Below are 20024 nucleotides of genomic sequence, written 5' to 3'. Positions count from 1 at the left end.
AACTAAAACTATGAAAAAACGAAGTAACTGTTAAAGTAAAATATAATACTTCCCTACCGATTATAGGTATACTCTATAGTTGATAAAATATATTGTTGTATCATAGATCACTCTTCAGATTATCCTTTTTCACCGTCTTGAGTCCCAGTGACAGAAATCAAATAAGAATGGCCATACTGGGTCAAACCAAAGGTCCATCTAGCCCAGTATACTGTCTGCCAACAGTGGCCAATATTGGATGCCCCAGAGGGAGGGAACACAAGTAATCATCATGTGATCCCTCTCCTGTCATCCATTTCTCAAATCTTAGTTTGAGAAAGAGAGGACATTTAATTTATAATCAGATATAAAACCTTATATTCCCCATGTGAAAGGGTATTTTAATAAACAAATGGAGAATTACCATGCACTTAAACGGTGTTATTCAGAATCATCAAATTTTCAGAACTTTTCTGTAAGAATTAGCAGTACTGATGGGATGACCAAGAGATATAGAAATCATTGAGTTAAAACATACAAATGGTCAGATCACTAGTCAGTATGCAGCAACTGATATGCTTCAAATTTTGTTTACAACAGTCAGTTTTAACTTTCTAGAGCCAAATAAATACTCAGGCCTAAACTTTCAGAACTGCCACTACACTAACGCAACTGCAATTGACCATACACATCTTACTAGTCACTTACCATGCCTTTGTATCAGTCATAGTAACTGAACTAGAGATGTAATAGTAGAGTCGATTAACCAATAAGCAAAAGCTTATAGGTTAATGCTACAGACTACATGCATTCTCCCCACTACTTGCCAGTATATTTTTTAGCAGGCTGGCCAGCAGTCCTGGCTAGAAATGGGTCTGGGACCTACCTCTGATGTGGCTTTGCATTTAAAGTGTATTAGGAGCCAGGTGGGCAGGCAGTCCGGCTCAGTACTGGCTTGCAGCAGGTGCGGGAGTGCAGACTCAACCTAGACAGGGGCTGCTGCCACCCCACACTACTATCTCTATCAGATGCAGCCAGTCTGCAAAGGGAGTTGGGTTTTAAACTGGCTCCCCTCACGGACCAGCTCCCAATTGGCACTTTGCACAGCTACCTCTGATACAGAGACAGCAGCGCAGAGTGGCAGGGGGCTCCTCAGGAGTGAGGCTGGAGCATACTGGCTGCTGGCTCCGCCCCCCGGGACTACAGAATAGTCGACTAACCGATAAGAATTCTTGACTATTCAATTAACCAATATTTAACATCCCTAAACAGAACTACACAAAAACACAGACATTCTGAAAATCTGTGCCTCTGACTTCAAATGTTTATTTAATGCAGGAGCCACATGCATTCTATTTTGCTGTCTATTTTCTATGACACCCAGAAAAGCTTGATTCATGTATTGTAAATATTCTAACAGAAGAAATTTGAGCACTGCCCTGCATACAACATCATGCAAACCATATCTCAGTGCAAGAAAGAATACAGCAAATTTATATTTTAAAAGACTGAAGCTATGATCAAGTAAAACTTTTTATATTTCACACATGAATATATGAAAACGTCCTTCATATCTTGATTTATACAGCCAGAAAAAATAAGTTAACTGGGGAACACGTACCTCATGTTCACAGATTTTGATTATGACTTTTGCTGTCTGTGTCAATTTGTGATTTCCTAAAGGGATTAAAAGGAAAGAGGATCAACTAAAATGACTGTTGTGCTAAAAACAGATTGAAATTTACATTTTCTGCTTAAATTCATGCATAACATGGTAATATTTATGTGAAAATCTCTCTCAACACTCCCCCTCTCCCCTCTGCAGGCAGACTGCATTGAAGGGGATTCTGAGGGGAATCCCTCAGAATCATATTTACATTTGGAATTCTCTATTATCTGTGCCAGCATTTGCATGGAGGCTGTTAATTAATAGTGCAACTATACTGATGATGAGCTTCTTTTAACTTATACATGAAATACAAAGTTTCCTCAAATAAACATCATACAAAGAACTCCACATTCTTCATGCCACTGAACACCACATTTTAAGTTGGGACTGTTTTTTAAGGTGTGGCGAGATAATGAGTACAGACAATATTTGCTCCTATGTTTGCATATATACCAGTTTTAAAAAAATGTCTATTTATTTAGGCATATGATTTGTTAATAGGTAGATGTTTTCAGTGTTCACCAACTATGAATCTAGAAACTGCTCTACTACTACAGTCCTTTTTATACTTTTAGTTTCGTGGAAGCAACCACACACTTACCCCCATTGTAAATAATGCAATTGTGCAAAATCCATTTGGCATCAGCCAAAAATGCTTCAGTGCAACCATACATTTTCTTTTTAACATTCTGCAAAGAACAACATCAGAAGTATTTCAGGAAGCAGAATCATATCCCAAAGTAAAGAATAGCCCCTTATTTTAACTATGTTTCCTACCAACCACCTAATTAATAAATGATAGACCAGACAATTAATCATGTGGTTGTTACATATGCAAGAACTATTTTCAGAATTACCCCATGTAATTTTTACCTGCTCCAAAATTACATTAAAAATATAAAGAGGCATTCAGTAATTCTTTCAAATTAAAAAAAAATAAAATAAAAGGATGATTCCGGGGCACGATGTGCATATGGTATGCAGAAAATTCAGTCTCTGTTTTCCTCTACTCCCCCATTTTCACTTTGTATTACCTGCAATTACTGGATTAATGAATCAAGAGAATTTTAAAAGATAGGGGCCATGTTACAGCACACTTAATACAATAGAGTGATTCAAATTCCCTGGTCAACCATGGTATAAAGTGCAATTAAAGCAGAGAGAGATATGTGCTAAAGAATTCACCATATGCAGGGGGAAATATCTGCCAGCAGGAAATCACTGGAGGAAGGTTGACCACTCTCTGAGCTAGAAAATCACTTCATCCCACTCTCAGCAGGAGGGAGAGGGAAGGTGTTATGGTGAAGAAAGGCCATGGTGAAGCAAGCTCTGCCATGTTCAATTATACACTGGTATAAAAACCTTGAGAAATCTCACCTCTGTGGCATAAATTAAAGCTAACCTTCAGAAACTTTTACTTATGATGGACCCAACTGGCTGAGAATCAGGGGGACATAAATGATTTTCCTTAGCAATCTTCTTTCACCCCTGAGAATAAGATGAGCTCAGGTACAGTAAAGACCATGCATGAATATTTTCAAATTTACCCATAAACGTGACTATGTCCCGGTAAGGGAAAGAGGATTAATTAGATAGTAAAATGGTATTAAACTGATTTTAGGAACACGTATTAACACAAGTCATTACCAAAATACATATAAATAGTATACAAAAATCCCAACTAAAGTAACTTAGCTTTAAAGTAAAGCTTATTCACCTAGCTGTAAACCAACCTTTTCTAATGTACAAAGGTCCATTGGATGAAAGATATATTCTGCATAATCTGGGTGCTGATCCAGTGAAACTGGCTTTTGAAATGGCTCTGTCTGTTGAAATAAAAACCAAGCAAACCACATTACCAATACCAAACAACTTCACCAGCACAACATTTATTAATTCCCATTTTAAACCTACTTCCAACTGGAAGGTCTGAACAAACATCCGTTTTTGAAATGACAGATTGAACCTGTCTAGTCTGGCATGCTTAGTACATGACCAGTGTCAAACCAGAGAATTTGCCAAACCCAGATCAGTGTTGTCCTGCTGCACTACTAACCGCTCTTTCAGAGGCAGCAGCATGGGAGTGGGGAGGAGGGCAGGCGGATCTGGTGCTGGTGGGACTTATAGCTGGCTCCTCATGGGCACTGGCTCCTGCCTCCCACCCCGCTTGTTGCCTCTATCAGAAGCAGCAAGGGTGGCGTAATGCATGTCATCAACAGGATTAACAAATAAGACCAAGCTTATCAGTTAATCATGTAGTTGCCTACACGTGGACATCCCTAATTTTAAACCAGTCTTTAGAGGATTCCATCAGTAAGTGGTATACTGCTGGCACAGTACAAAATAGGGGGCATGGCTAGAACACCCTAGAAGTTTGGTATTCTCTGGCTGTTAAGTGTAGGTCTTTGGAGCGAAAGGCAGCCAAGCACAACCCTAAAGCTGCTCTGAGTTCTGTCAATGTCTAAATCATTCCCTGGCCCGACCCAGAATCACTTTCTGCTCCATACCCACCACCCCTCCCATCTCAACTTGTTCTGTAAATTTACAGGATCAAGCTAAACTCATAAAACAATTTTAAGCAAATATATATGCATGATCACACAATTGATCCGCTGGTTTAACTGAACACGTGCAAGACAGCATGAAACCATGCCCTCTGTAGAGACTACATTAAATTCTAAATTCATATTGCACATGTAAAGAAAAGTTGCGAACGAAACCAATACAAGTGGATACAGTTGTAGCCACTGAGCTGCAATGCCACAACTGAATGGCTAGAAAGGATTCCCTCCCTCTAGTACTGGAGAAACACTCAAGGACTTAATTTCGCTGCTTTAAAAAAAAAATTCTTTAATGGTATAGAAATTGATGGCTCAGGCCAGTGATTCTCAAATTTGAACCTGGGAACCAACATAAGAATGGCCATACTGAATCAGACCAAAGGTACATCCAGCCCAGTATCCTGTCTACTCACAGTGACCAATGCCAGGTGTCCCAGAGGGAGTGAATCGAACAGGTAATGATCAAGCCATCTCTCTCCTGCCATCCATCTCTACCCTCTGACAAACAGAAGCTAGGGACACACTCCTTACCCATCCTGGCTAATAGCCATTAATGGACTTAACCTCCATGAATTTATCTAGTTCTCTTTTAAACCCTGTTATAGTCCTAACCTTCACAACCTCCTCAGGCAAGGAGTTCTGCAGATTGACTATGTGCTGTATGAAGAAGAACTTCCTTTTATTTGTTTTAAACCTGCTGCCCATTAATTTCATTTGGTGGCCACTAGTTCTATTATGGGAACAAGTAAATAACTTTTCATTATTCACTTTCTCCACAGCACTCATGATTTTATAGATATCTATGATATCCCCCCTTAGTTTCCTCTTTCCCAAGCTGAAAAGTCCTAGTCCCTTTTTCTCATATCAAGCGTTTGAGTGCCACCCCTTTATAAATTAAAAACACTTAATATTTAACTCTATTATAAATGCTGGAGGTGAAGTGGTGTTTGGAGTGGAGGCTGACAGCTCATGACCCCCAAGTAATAACCTCATGACCTCCTCAGGGGTCATGACCCCCAGTTTGAGAAACGCTGGCTTAGCCCCTGAATACACCAAGAAAATTTCTCTGTCACCTATCTTGAGTGGGAAAGCATTGAAGTCTATTTTCTTGTTTCAATATATCTATCTACTCTAAACATTGTTAAGTGGCTATGCTAATTCTTCAATTTATTACTAAATCTCAAAGTAACAGTGGGACAGTAGGATTGCTGAACTTAACTGAAACTCATGAGATCTAGGTTCTATATCCAGTTCTATTATAGACTTCTGGGTGACAAGGGGACAGTCACTTGAGTACTCTGAGTCTCAGTTTCTCCATCTGTAAAATAATCTATAAAATGGGGCCCTAAGCCTTACACATAGCGTGAAGTTTTTGATCATTCAGACTTTACTGTGAATATCAAAGACTATAATAAATAATTAAGCAGAAGAACAACATTATCATACAAAGATGTGTTAACACTGATATCAGGAAATTTATAACATAAGAACAGCCATACTGGGTCAGACTAAATATCCATCTAGCCCAGTATCCTGTTTGCTGACAATGTACAACACCAGATGCCCCAAAGGGAGGGAACACAACCGGTAATCATCATGTGATCCCTCTCTGGTCACCCAGAAAAACAGAGGCTAGGGACACCATTCCTACCCATCCTGGCTAATAGCCATTGAGGGACCTAACTTCTATGAATCTATCTAGCTCTTTTTTGAACCGTGTTAAAGTTCTGGTCTTCACCACATCCTCTGTCAATTAGTTCCACAGGCTGACTGTGCACTGAATGAAGAAAAACTTGCTTTTGTTTTAAACTTGCTGCCTACTAATTTCATTTGGTGACCCCAAGTTCTTATACTGTGGGAATAAGTAAATAACTTTTCCTTATTCACTTTTTTTACACCAGTCAAGATTTTACAGACCTCCATCATATTCCTCCCTTACTCTTCACTTTTGTAAGCTGAAAAGTACAAGTCTTTTTACTCTCTCTTCATATGGACCTGTTCCAAACCTCTAATAATTTCTGTTGCTATTCTCTGAACCTTTTTATATACATACCAACAAATTATGCATCACCATAATAAATTACATTATTGTTTTCTATTAATAGCTACAAATATATTGACCACTAACTAGCTTAAGATCAAATATACAATAAGCCAGGGGTGGGAAATAATTTTTTATGGGAGGCCACTCCAAGAATTTGAAAAGTGGTCAAGAGCTGCACTCGTCCATATTAATGGAGGTGGTGTGGGGTCTGGAATGGAGGTTGGGTGCAGAAGAGGTTGGGGCTAGCAGTAAGGCATTGGGGTGCAGGAGGGGGTGTGGGGTCTGGGAGGGAGTTTGGGTGAAGGAGGCAGTTGTGACCTGGGTTAGGGAACTAGGGTGCAGGGGTTTGGGTTGTGGCCGTAGGCAAGAGGGGGTTGTGACCTAGGGAGGGGGCTAGGGTGCAGGAACTGGGAGGAGATATGGAGGAGGAGGAGGAGGGCAGAGGGTTTGGGTTATGTGGGGGAGGGTCAAAGGGTTGGGGTGCCAGAAGCAGGCTCTAGCTGGGAGACTTACCTGCTTGACCCCCTTTCTTAAGTAGACTTCCTGCCTGCCCTAACCCCACACTGGCTGCAGGGGTCATGTGGGTTTTGAATAGCTAGGAGCCTGAGGGGAGAGGGAGAAGGTGTTCACAAGCTAACTGTCGACAGCAGGCAGCTCCCATTCGACAGTTTCTGGCCAATGGGATTGTGCTGGGAGTGGGGCAGCGCATGAAGTCTCTTTCCCCTCCCTGGGACTCACAGCTGTTCAAACAGAGCCCCGCAATGGCTGCATTTCTCGGCAGTGTGCAGGGGGACAGGCAGGGAGTCTGGCTGAGGCTCCCTGTTGTATCCGTGGGCTGGATCTGGTGACTTGCTGGGCTGCATCCGACCCGCAGAGGGTATTTGCCCAGGCCTGCAATAAGCGATGCCATGACCAAGATCAACAAAAGGAAACATATTACCAACATTACATTATACATACAAGTCTAGTTTAAGAAATTTTCCCCTTACCCCTGGCTGTTTCATTTTCTGTAGTGCAAACTTGAGTAAGTATGATAGCTGTTCAATGGTGAGCATTGTCATAGCTTTACTCTGAGTTTCTATGCATTCTGCTACAGTAATTTTCTGCAAATTAAGATTACAAAATATTTAATCAGAAAACATTTCTGGATGACTTTTTCATGACTATTTTACATTAAAATGTCCAATCATTATTGAACTACCTGGTAATAACCATCCCATGAAAATACAACAGTGCTGACAGCATAACATAGCAGATGTAAATTATTCCTCCGAAATTTATTTTATTCAGTGCATAATGTGAACATATCAGAAAACTTTAATAAAGACAAGATTATATTCATATTCTACTGCATTATTATTGAAGTGAATCCATGGAATTCCTCAATGCCCAAATTTGACTGGAATTAGATAATTTTCTTAAAATTATTCATATTCTAAATTCTAACCCAATACTCAAATCAAATCCATATTTGGGATTTATTAATATTTAAAGTTCAATTCCCAAAATCACAGAAAATGTGCAGTTCTATTCCCAAGAATCAGAGAAAATTTAGAGGCAAATGTTTATTTATTTCGCTCAAAAAATAATATTAATACCCACCATTTTGTAGGCGCTATAGAACAATTGTTATTCATTGCTGTAGAGCTGAGCTTCTCACTAAGGGTATGTGTACACTGCAAAGTTAATTCAAAATAACAGCCATTATTTCGAATTAACTTTAATAGTGTCTATACATGCAAACCGCTATTTCAAAATTAATTCAAAATAGTGGAGCACTTACTTTGAATTTGGTAAACCTCATTCTATGAGGAGTAACATCAAATTCGAAATAGCTATTTCGAATTAAGTGCTGTGTAGACACTTAATTCGAAATAGGGGGCCTCCAGCCCTTCCCAGGAAGCCCTTGTGGCTACTCTGGGCACAACCAGGAAAACTTACTCTCCTCTCCCTGAGCTCTGAAGCCATTAAAGGGGTAGACCCTGGTCACAGTGCCTGTGCCAGCTCCAAGCCTGCCAGCCCAGAGCCAGCAGTGGACACCGGGGTGGGGCCCCTGACCCAGTGACCCCAAAATATGAGCCAGCAAGCCACTGGCAGCCAGCCCTCCACCGCTCCCCAGGAGCACTCTACCAGCTCCCAGGAGCCTGACAGGGACTGGAGAAGATGGGCTCCTTGCTGGTCCAGGGTGGAGATCATGGACCTTATTCAGGTTTGGGGGGGATGCCCCCAATGTCCCTGATCTCCGCACTAGACGGAGGAACGCGGCTGTCTATGGCAGGATAGCTGCCAGCCTTGCCACCAATGGCCACATGCGAACCCAGGAGCAGGTCTGCATGAAAATCAAGTTGGTCCGGCGAGACCCCCAACAATGGGCCCTGAGCTTCCCCTCCACGTAGCTTACCCCTTCCAGCTCCCTCCTCCCAGGTTTCCCCCTCCCCTCTCCCACCTTCTCTCTTCCCCTCTCCCACCTCCTTTTCCCAGTCTCCCCAGAGGTTCATTCCCCCCCCCCCCCCCCGCAGTTTTGTTCAATAAACCCAGTTTCTATTTTTGAACATATGTGCCTTTTATTTGACATCAGGAAGGGGAGCTAAGGAGGGGTAAGTGGAAGGATATAAGGGAGGAATGGGGCACGAGCCCCCAGTGGGGAGGACCAGGGTGGCTCTGAGGGCTCCTCTGGGTGGACGCTCTCCTGCAGGGCCTCCTCGATCCTGACAGCCTCCCGATGGACCCCCTGGATGGCAGCCTGCAGCAAGTGCAGCCGGGCTGATGGCAACGACTCTGCAAGATGCGCCGGCATGCCCAGGGCCAGCTCTGGCTTCATGTGGCTGAGTGCTGTGGTGTTCCGAGTGCGGGCACTTAGGGCACTCCAAGACAGGACTGCTTTGCTGTTCCTCAGTGAGGTAGACAAGCAAGTGGGGAACCCTGAGAATTGTCTGTCCAGGTGGGGGTAGGGTCCCTTTAAGCACGGAGCTCAGTTAGCCTCAGGCGCAGCCCCACACACTAAGTCCTAACCAGATGCCCTGCTGGCACTGGTTCCAGCCAGCCTTATCTTCGGTTCAGGGTCCACTCAGTGTGGACGCGCTATTTCGAAATAGTTTTTGTGTGTAGGTGCGTTAATTCGAATTAAGCTAATTCGAATTAACTATTTTGAATTGAGTTAACTCGAATTAACGCTGTAGTGTAGACATACCCTAAGGGTACATCTACACAGCAGAGCTTAACACGAAATAAGCTAGGCAAACTGAGCTACATCAATTGCATAGTTTATTTTGAAATAGCTTATTTTTAATTTGGGAGCACCTACACCGCACTTATTTTGAAACAGAGGACTCTTTCTTCAACTTCCCTTACTCCTCATACAATGAGAGTTATAGGAGTCGGAGTAATATGTCCTCCAGCTTGACAGTATTCTGACATTATTTTGAAATACTACTAGTTATTTCGAAATAATATTGCTGTGTAGACGTACCCTAATAGAGGGATCACAAGTTAAATTAGTCAAACACTGCAGAATCAGAGGTACAGGCAGTCCCCGAGTTACGCGGATACAACTTATGTCAGATCCGCAGTTACGAATGGGGCTTTTCTCGCCCGGAGGATGCGAGCGGCAGGACTCCCAGATGCGCCGCGGTCCCGCCACCCGCGTCCTCCGGGGCGAGAAAAGCTGCTCCACGTCTCCCTGGTCTGCTGGGCCCCCCCCCCCCCCAGCAGACCAGGGAGACGCAGAGCAAAGCCGCGGAGGATGCGGGCGGGACCGCGGCACGTCTCGGTGGTCCCGCCACCTGCGTCTCCCTGGTCTGCTGGTGGGGGGGGGGGGGGGGGGGGGGGGGGGCGCAGCTAGTGCATCTCTCTCCCCCCCCCCCCCCCCCCCCCAGCAGACCAGGCTTTTCTCGCCGACGACGCCTGGGGTAGAGCAGCTGGGGCGCTGCTGGGTTGGTCCCGCAGTGCCGCTCCTCGGCGCTACTGGACCAACCCGGCAGCACCCAAGCTGCTCTGGCCCAGGCGTCCCCAAGTCAGCCGCTGCTGAAACTGACCAGCGGCTGACTACAGGAAGCCAGAGGCAGAGTTGCTCTGCCCCGGGCTTCCTGGAATCAGTCGCAGATCAGTTTCAGCAGCGGCTGACTTGGGGACACCTGGGGTAGAGCAGCTGGGGTGCTGCCGGGTTGGTCCCCGCAGCGCTGAGGCGCGGCGCTGCGGGGACCTACCCGGCAGCGCCCCAGCTGCTCTGTCCCAGGCGTCCAAATTCAGCCTCTGTAGGAACTGATCAGCGGCTGATTCCAGGAAGCCCAGGGCAAAGCAACTCTGCCTCGGGCTTCCTGTAGTCAGCCGCTGGTCAGTTTCAGCAGCGGCTGAATCTGGACGCCAGTTCCGACTTACATACAAATTCAACTTAAGAACAAACCTGCAGTCCCTATCTTGTACATAACCCCGGGGACTGCCTGTACTGACAAAGTGACTATTCTTTGAAATGTAGCATTCTCTTGAGACAGGAAAACAAAGGAAGCTGATTCAGGGTCAGAAGACAAATGTAATATACAGGAGGCCCCCAACTTGCGATGCGATCCGTTCCCAGGGAAGCGTTCCCTGCGCCATCGTAAATGCAGGCCGAGGATGTGAGTCGGGGGTTTCCAGCCCCTTCCGCACTTACAAAAATGGCTTTAAGTGCAGGAGGTTGGAACTTGGGCAGTCGCATATCAGGGACCTCCTGTAGATACCCAAAACAACAGAACAGGCTTCATACTACCCCTTCTACTACCTTTTCCAAGACAAAGTCAGAACAACAGAATCTCAAATAAAGTGAAAGGAGAACAAATTCTGAAGGGGTAAAAATTTCCCTTGAAACTCAAGAACAGAAGACACATGCACAGGCCCTTATATCAAACTAACCTCACATTCTGGGCAAAACCAATCCCCCTCTGGTTCCGCTGTCAGTTTCAGACACTTAGCATGATAAACCCGAGGACAGAGTTCACAGCAGAGGACTTGGCCTTCCCGATGACAAACCCAGCAATAGAAATCATTCCGTCCATCCTGTGGTACAACATCAACAGGGTCTGTGGTGAGTGGCTGCTTCATATAGTAAAACGGACCATGTCTTAGTTCTGACTGAAATGTAGGCAAGAAAGACAGGTTTGGTTTCAAAACAAATCTATATAACAATACTCATAATAAAAACAAAGCAGTTTACAGAACTCATTTAGCATTTATGTAAATATATTATTTCATTAAATGCAGAATGGATATTTACAAATAGGTTTACTCTCTATCATGCACACCAGTGTTCCCTCTAAGCTGTGCGGGGGCAGGGTGGGGGGAGGACAGGGGGTGATTAATCAGCCCTGGTCAATCAGAGGCTCAGAGCTCCATTCACGGAGCTGACTGACTGAGCAGGACTGATTAATCAATCATCTGTGAAGCTGTGCTGCCCTACAGCTTAGAGGGAATGCTGATGCACAACATTGGCTCTCACTAAATTCATGACAGAAAACAAACTGGAGAGATAGGGGAAGACAACATAATCCAGTAGCAAGACTAGTAGATGCCTTCACATTCAAAAACAAGAAGTATACTGTGGAACTTTAGAGACCAACAAAAAGTATATTATAGTATCATAAGCTTTCAAAAGTAAGGATGTTCAATACTGACTAATTGAATAGTCGATGCACTTTGCATTGACTATTTGATTAGTTGATAGGGTGCCCCTGCCTTTGAAGTATAGCAAAAGTCCTAGGGCTGTTGCTAAGCTTCAAAGGTGAAAGCACTGCATGCAGCCCGGGGCCAGCTGGAATGTCCCCAGGCTGCATGCGGCATTTCAAAGCAGCAGCGATGCACAGAGCCTGGTGTCAGCAGTGGATTCCCCTGCTGATCCCAGGCTCCACATGGCACTGCAGCTTTGAAATGCCGCATGCAGTCCATGGGCACCCAGGCTGCACACAGTGTTTCAAAGCAGCAGCGCTGCATGGAGCCCAGGGTCTGGCCTCAGGCTTCAAGCGGCACTGCAGCTTTGAAGTAACCCTCTGCCGTCTCTTTCACAGAAGCGACAGAGGAGGGGGTGGGGCGATTAGTCAACTATTCTGTTGACTACCCGATAAGCATTTGCTTATTAGTCGACTAGTCCTTTACATCCCTAGGTAAAACCCACTTCTTCATATGAGCTGAAGTGGGGGGGGGGGGGGGGGAAAGGGGAAATCTAGAATTTATAACAGAAAAAGAAAGGAGAGAGGGAAAAACAGTACCTATCAATTGTAGTGCAGGTGCTAAGGAAACTAATTAAATGGTCTGGAAGTGTCCCATACTTGGCTTTTGATGTAAACGAGGTGCTAAATGTATGGAAGGCTGGTTTTATAATGGGACATCCAGTTAATGTCTTTGTTCAAGCCCAGGAAAATTGTCTCAAATTTGCATATGAAGGCAAATTCCACAATCCTTCTCTGTAATTAGCTTGTGAAATTCCTGTGTAGAAGAATGACTACTTTTAAATCCATGACTGAGTGTCCAGACAAGTTAAAATGTTCCCCTGCAGGTTTGTGTGTGTTACCATTTCTGATATCTGACTTTTGTCCATTTATCCTTTGTCGTAGAAACTGTCTAGTTTGGCCAATGTACATGGCAGAAGGGCATTGCTGGTATTTGAAGGCATATATCACGAGAGGATGTGCAGTTGTATTGGCTCCTGATGTTGTGGCTTATGTGGTTACATCCTATGATGGTATCACTTGTATAGATGTGTGGACAGAGTTGGCAATGGGGTTTATTGCAGGGGTAGGTTCCTGGGTAAGTGCATCTGAGGTGTGACGGGTGACTGCTAGAAAATTGCTTCAGGTTAAAGGGTTGTCTGTAGGTGAACATTGGCCTGTCTCAAATTCTGGATTCTCTTTCTCTCCCTCCCCACACTTCAACTCATCTGAAGAACTGGATTTTGCCCATGAAAGCTCCTGATACTATATGCATGCATTTGGTTAGTCTCCAAGGTGCCACAGGACTACTAATTTTTAAAGTTACAGACTAACACAGCTACCCCTCTGAGACTTTATATTGAATACAGAGATGTGCCCGCTACAGGGTAAGGTCCCCCAATAGGGACCAGTGCAAGCTAAGACTTGCAGTATCCACAGCTTTGCCTACAGCAGGAATTGGTACTACCACAGAAAAACTGTTTGCACAAAAAAAATCCCCTTAACTATAAATGAAAGAAATTCCATCTAGTCATACTTGTCTCTGTCTCTCTCTCTCTCTCTCTCTCTCTCTCTCTCTCTCATTAAATCACATGCAGCACTGCTGTGCACTACTAAACAGGTATTGTGTGTTTCCACAACAGAGATAGATGCAGTTGCTCCCCCTGCATGCTTGCTTTTAGAGTAATATGATATTGCAAGTTATGCATGTGTAATACCCATATACCACTAAACATTTCAGAAATCATATGGGATTAGAGATACTGTATAAAACCTTATATATATATTAAGAATGTATTACAATTTCAACTACTGATAGCCAGACACTGATGTAGCTATGAGAATGAAAACCTCAAGTGTAGAAAGGAAAGCTATAATTTACACTGCTATACCATACTCAGCTTTTGAGCAAGGGAATACTCCATGGGTGCAAATTACAGTCTTTCTGGTGTAGACTTGTGTGTTTTTACCTATCCAGCTACACTAAGTACAGACCATGAGCAACTGAAATCACTACTAATTCCCAATACCTTATGACTTCACTTCAGGAATAAGCAGCAGATACATTTCCTAAGCAAAAATACTGTTTCGATACAAAAGTCCTTAAAAATCCACACCGAAAGAAAAAATAAGCAAATGCTGTTTCTAAATAGAAGAATTTTTGGTTTCCTAGAAATCCCAGGCAACTAAGTATTAGCACGATTGCGTGTGCATCTTTAAACAATCACCTCCCTTCCTTTGAACCAAGCTGAGCAGCTGACCAGTGAAATACATTCACGGGGCTAAAAAGAAAAGACCAAAGGACTCAAAGTGACAGTCATCTGCCTAAAAGACATCCTCTCACTTGATTTCTCATGAATTAGCAAAATATTTATGTAGCAAACTATAATTATAAATTAAAATTCAACATTGAACAAAGCTGTAACTCTCCTCTCAAAAAACTTCTCTCTGAGTTGTACTAGCAGCTTTCCATGCTCTCTTTCCATGATAGTCAAGTCAGGGCTCGAGTAGCTACAGGTTGCATCTCTGTAAACCAGGACTCTCTCATTCGGCAACATCTGTGGTCCAGTAGGACCCTGGATGTTGCTGAAAGAGAAAGCCCCAGTGCAGGAGGGCCAGCAGCTGAGAACTCTGTGAAAGGCGAGGCTGGAGATAGCAGGGCCAGGGCCTTAGCAGCCAGGTGACAGTAGCAGGACCGTGGTAGTGGGGCAGGGACAGCCCGGCAACCCATTTGGGGCTGGAGCAGCCCATGCGTGCCAGCCTGGTAGTGGGGTTGTGCCACAGCAGCCCGAGCGGGGCTGCGTGCCGGCCTGGCAGTGGGAACAGAGCCATTGCAGTCTGGCTGTCAGTAAGGCCGAGCTGCGGCAGCCCAGCAGGGTAAGCCCATCCGGGGCTGCAGCAGCGGATTTGAGGACACAGTACCCCAGCTGAGGCCATGACAGGTCAGCAGTCCAATTGGGGCTGTGTGCCGGCTGGCAGTGGAGCCAGTGCCAAAGCAGCATGGGCAGTGTTGTGTGCTGCTGTGCCAACAATGGGACTGGAGCAGCAGATATGGCAGTGAGGCTGAGGCAGCCATGTTACCCAGCCAGCAACGGGGCCAACGGAGTTGGCGACAGAGAGGGGTGGCAGGCTGAGGGATCTAGTGGCAGGGGACCTTTCCTGGTTCAGCAAATCCCCTCATCTGGGTCCGCTCAGGTCCCAAGGGTGCCAGACCAGTGAGGCCCAACCTGTAGTCACTTGGTTTTAAAAAGGGCTTACTGCTTGTAGTCTGTATTTATATTAAATTAACATGAGCGGACTAACAAAAAAGAAAAAACTAAATAAAACTACAGTAAAAGTTACAAATTGATTTGGAGAAATCAATATAGCAGCTTACCCAGTTGCGTGAAAAAGAATTATTGATATTTAGGAAAATGAGCTGCAGCCAAGAAGGCTTATGTGATAACTGCCTAGTTAAGAACTCTAATTTTCCAACTTTTTTATACATGTTCTCCAATTCCATAACTCTTTGGTATAGATTCATAGATTTCAAGGCCAGGAGAAGACCACTGGGATCATCTAGTCTGACATCCTGCATAACACAGGCCATAAAACTTTCCCAACATAATTCCTGGTGCATACTAGTACATGTTGGCATTATGCAGAAAAGGAAATTCAATTCAACATACTGTCAGTAGAGATGTTAAATTAATCAGCTAAATTGAGTAGTTGATGGAATTTCCACTGACTACTCAATTAGTCGATAAGGGGGGCACTTGCTATCTCCACTGTGCCTCTCCCTTTGAAATGTATAGGTGCCGCTCCTGGCTTGCAGGGTTCCAGCTGCCTCTCTCCCTTTGAAATGTACAAGAGCCGTCTTCGGCTCCTATACATTTCAAAGGGAGAGAGGTAGCAAGGCGGGGAGTGGAGCGGGGGGGGGGGGGGTGAAGAGGGGGAAATGACTAGTCCAGCTCCTGCTTGTCGCTTACATCCCTAACTCTCAGCCTTCTTTGTACACTATAAAGCAGTAAAACGGATATAAAACAAATTTCTACACCAGTCGTCATATTGCTTTTAAGGATTAAACAGGACAGGACAGGAGGCCAGTTTATATGATAAACAGACCACTTTCAGATTGGTTCAAAAATAAGTCCAACCGATCACTATCTTATCAAAAACAAGAAAGCAATCAAGAATGCCTCTAATTTTCAGGATGGCTTTTGGACTCAACTGCTTTCGAAAAAAATCTCATTAATTGCTCACAGTTAAAAGCAAAGAGTATTTGGCATAAGAAAGTAAACATTAAAAAATGAAGCATCTTGAAATTAACAATGGAACTCAGGGCTGTCCAACAACTAAAAAAAAAAAAAAAAAAATTGATCATGATCAATCACACGGTTTTAAAAATATAGTCCTGATTAACAGCAGTTTTAATCACATTGTTAAACAATAACAGCATACCATTTATTTAAATATTATGGCTGTTTTCTATATTTTCAAATACTGATTTCAATTACAAACAGAATGTGGGTGCAGTACTGATAAATGGGTTCTGTTCGATAACGATCCAAGTCAGTGCAGATCATTGTGTCTATGTTCATCATCTGAGTCAGATGCCAACAGAAGATTGATATTCTTTTTAGTTGCCACTGCTTGTTCCACACCTCATTCTGCTCATATTTGCAAGGCACCTGAGACTCCTAAACCAGGGACTGAGTGCTAGAGCTACTTTTAGAAATCTCATGTTGGTACCTTTTTCACATTCTGTCATATCTGTAGTGAAAGTGCTCTTTAAAAAAAAAAAAAAAGAAAGAAAGAAACACACACACATTGCATGCTTGATCATCATCAGAGACTGTCATACCATGAAATATATGACAGTATACAATTCTCCCCCCAAATTTAATTAATGCATTTCCCAGGTGAGCACTGTACAATTTTCATCCTCTGTTGTAACTGAAATCAATACACTTGAAATTGTAGAAAATATTCAAAAATATTTATAGTACATTTAAATTGGTATTCTCATATTGTTTAACAATACAATTAAAAAATGGTTACTCGCCTTTGTAATTGTTGTTCTTCAAGAGAGATGGGTTGCTCATATCTATTACAACGATGCCGGGGAGTTTTTACCCTAGCTACTACTTGTTGGGTCAGTTGTGGAATCCCCTGGAGTAGTTCCAGTGCAATGCCCTATATATAACCCTGCCAACTCAAATGGGTCAGTTCCTTCTTGCTGGCTACTCCAACAGTGGGGAAGGAGGGTAGGTACGGAATAGATACGAGCAACACATCTCGAAGAACAACAGTTAAAAGGTGAATAACTTAAATTTTTTTTTTGAGCACTTGCTCATATGTATTCCAACTGACGTGACATAGGTGGAGGGATAGGAGTCAGAGTATGGCTGATTTGAAAACCATGGAACCAAAGGCTGTATCCTTTCTTGACTACTGCACAATGACGTAGTGCAACGTGAAGGTTTGCATGCACAGAGGACAGGGTTATGGCTTTGCAGATTTCCTGGATAGGTATACGAGCCAGGAAAGCCACCAAAGAGGCTTGTGCTCGTGTAGAGTGCACTGTGAGAGTCAGTGGGGAGACACTTGGACAGATCGTAACACACCTGGATACATACCATAATTCAAGAGGAGATACACTGCAATAAGACTGGTAATGCTTTCACATGATCTGCCACTGTCACGAATAGCCACGCAGACTTGCAAAAGGACTTTATCTGATCGATGAAGCAAGTGAGTGCTCACATCATATTGAGGGAATGCAGTCTTTGTTCCCTGGAGCTCTGGTAGACTTAGGGTAGACCAACGGGAGAAAAACATCCTATTCAGCGTGGAAAATGGAGACCACTTTTGGAAGGAAGGGTGGGTGAGGTCAAAGCTGAACCTTGTTCTTGTGGAAGGCAGTGTACAGAGATTCTGATGTCAAGGTGCGATGCTCTGATACCCAACGAGCAGAGGTAATCGCAACCAGAAAGGCCACTTTTCATGAAGGATAAAGCAGGGAACACAGAGGCTCAAAAGACGGACCCATTAGCACAGAGAGGACTAGACTGAGGTCCCAGGCAGTGTTCCCTCTAAGCTGCACTGATCCCCCGACCGGGCAGGGTGGATTAATCACCTGTGAAGCTTACAGGGAACACTGGTCCCAAGCAGAGGCAGGGTGCTGAACTGGAGGGTGAAGTCTGTCCATATCCTTGAGGAAGTACCCAACTAAGGGCTTGAGAACACTGAACAGTCAACCTTTCCCAGGTGGAAAGCCAAGATGGCCTCCATGTGCACCTTAAGCAATGAAGTGCTAAATACGGATGTTAAGAAGCGTGTAATTCGTTAAATCATGTAATCAACAAAAATTTTGTCAAACTACACAATTAATCGATAATGGTTAGCCCTGCAAGCACTCAGTCCTAGCTTGCGCAGGCTCCCGGGACCTGCCCCTGCTGCGGCTCTGCAAGCAGCCCGACTAAGTCCTGGCTCATGCTGGGTTCCAGGAGCTACCCTGCTGTGGCTCTGCAATGAAAGTATTTTAGGAGCTGGGTGGGCAGGTATTCTGACTCAGTCCTGGCTGGTGCTGGGTCTAGGAGTGACTCCCACTGAAGCTCTGCAATGAAAAAGCTGCAGTAGGAGTAGCTCCCAGACCTAGCATGAGCCAGGACTGAGCCTGCAGAACAGCTGGGACTGAGCTGGGCTGCCGCCCACCTGCAGAATCACAGCAAGGGTAGCTCCTGGGACCCAGCACCAGGTGGGACTGAGCCAGGCTGCTGACTAGCCCTCTAAAAAATTTACTGGCTGGGGGGATGCATATGGTCGATTAATTGTTTAATCAACTACGCTATTACCAGGGTTCAACAAACAATGTAATCAACTCGCCCGTGGTGAATACATTACACCCCGGAAGAGCCGGCGCAGAGCGATCTGAACATGTGCAGAGCGCAGAACCGTGTGGCTGGCGAGCAGGGCTCGCCGCCGCTCAGCAAGCCCTGACTATTACATCCCTGATACTAAGTCTTGCTGCTTAGTAGGTACTCCTGCACCTGAGGAATGGAAGTAGACAAAGGGTCCAAACTGGGCTGTAGTCATTAACATGAAAACCGCTTCCATTTGACAGAATTAGTAAGCCTGGTAGAAGACTTCCGTCTAGCAAAGAAGGCCTGTTGAACTTACTCCAACCAGGCCAATTTAGCTGTAAAGCAACCACACCATGAGGTAAAGGGAACAGAGGTCTGGGTGGCAAAAACACCCATGAACCTGCGCAATGAGGTCCAGGATCAGAGGAAGTGGGATTGGCAGTTGCACTGACAACTCCAAGAGAGTGGGGTACCAGTGCAGACGACCTCATGCTGGAGCAATCAGGATAACATTCACCCAGTCTCTGGGGAGCTTGAGGACCACCTTGTGAACCAGAGGGAATGGGGGAAAACACATACAGGAGGCCAGCGTGCCACAGGATCAGAAGAGTGTCCACTATGGGCTGAGGTTCTAGAACAGGCAGAAATGTAGGAACTTCCCACTGGCCCAAGTAGCAAAGAGATTGAGTTGGGGAACTCCCCACTTCCTGAAAATGGCATGAAGGACATCCGTCTGGCCTGATGGACCATTTGTGGATGAAAAAACAGCAGCTGAGGCCATTTGCCAGCAAATTCTGGGCCCCAGGGAGGTAATAGGCTCCAGGTGAATAGAATGGACTATGCACTATTCCCACAAACGAAGCGTTTCCTGACAGAGGGAAGATGACCTGGCTCTGCCCTGTTTGTTGACGTAGTACATAGCAGTCGTATTGTCTAGGATGACTGCCATGCACTGACCCTGAAGATATATGGCTGAAAAGTGAGACATATGAGGCAGACTTCCTTGAGTCTGTATACATTTATGTGGAGTTGCAATTCGTCTGCATTCCATATCGCCTGTGGGGTGATGTCCCTGTGGTCAGCCCTCCAGCCCAAAGCAGACGCATCTGTGACAAGAGACCATGGTTTGCAAAGCGTGAAAAGGGAAGCTGACCATCACCGACTGGGGGTTCAACCACCAACGGAGGGCATAAATCATATAGTGTGGCACCACGAAAACCATGTCACACACACACCAATATGCCAACACCA

General features: G+C 44.5%; 1 protein-coding gene across 10 annotated transcripts in view; it reads right to left on the bottom strand.

Moving 5' to 3' along the window:
- ZMYND8 (zinc finger MYND-type containing 8) overlaps positions 1–20024 on the bottom strand; it is a 165524-nt gene that overhangs the window by 49049 nt on the left and 96451 nt on the right. For 8 of the 10 annotated variants that reach the window (XM_089769699.1, XM_089769693.1, XM_089769695.1 and 5 more), the window contains 5 exons: positions 11141–11359; positions 7243–7356; positions 3382–3474; positions 2250–2337; positions 1601–1656 (listed from right to left, as the gene is read on the bottom strand). In XM_089769699.1, coding sequence (XP_089625825.1) covers positions 1601–1656; positions 2250–2337; positions 3382–3474; positions 7243–7356; positions 11141–11359 — 570 coding nt within the window. Of the gene's footprint in view, positions 1–1600; positions 1657–2249; positions 2338–3381; positions 3475–6991; positions 7111–7242; positions 7357–11140; positions 11360–20024 lie in introns of those variants that run through there. The other 2 variants (XM_075901561.2, XM_075901568.2) reach the window with 2 other exon arrangements.

Source organism: Pelodiscus sinensis, chromosome 17, assembly GCF_052426305.1.
Source record: "Pelodiscus sinensis isolate ZL-2025 chromosome 17, ASM5242630v1, whole genome shotgun sequence".
NCBI classification, from domain to species: domain Eukaryota; kingdom Metazoa; phylum Chordata; order Testudines; family Trionychidae; genus Pelodiscus; species Pelodiscus sinensis.
This window is presented reverse-complemented; position numbering and strand designations above follow the sequence as displayed.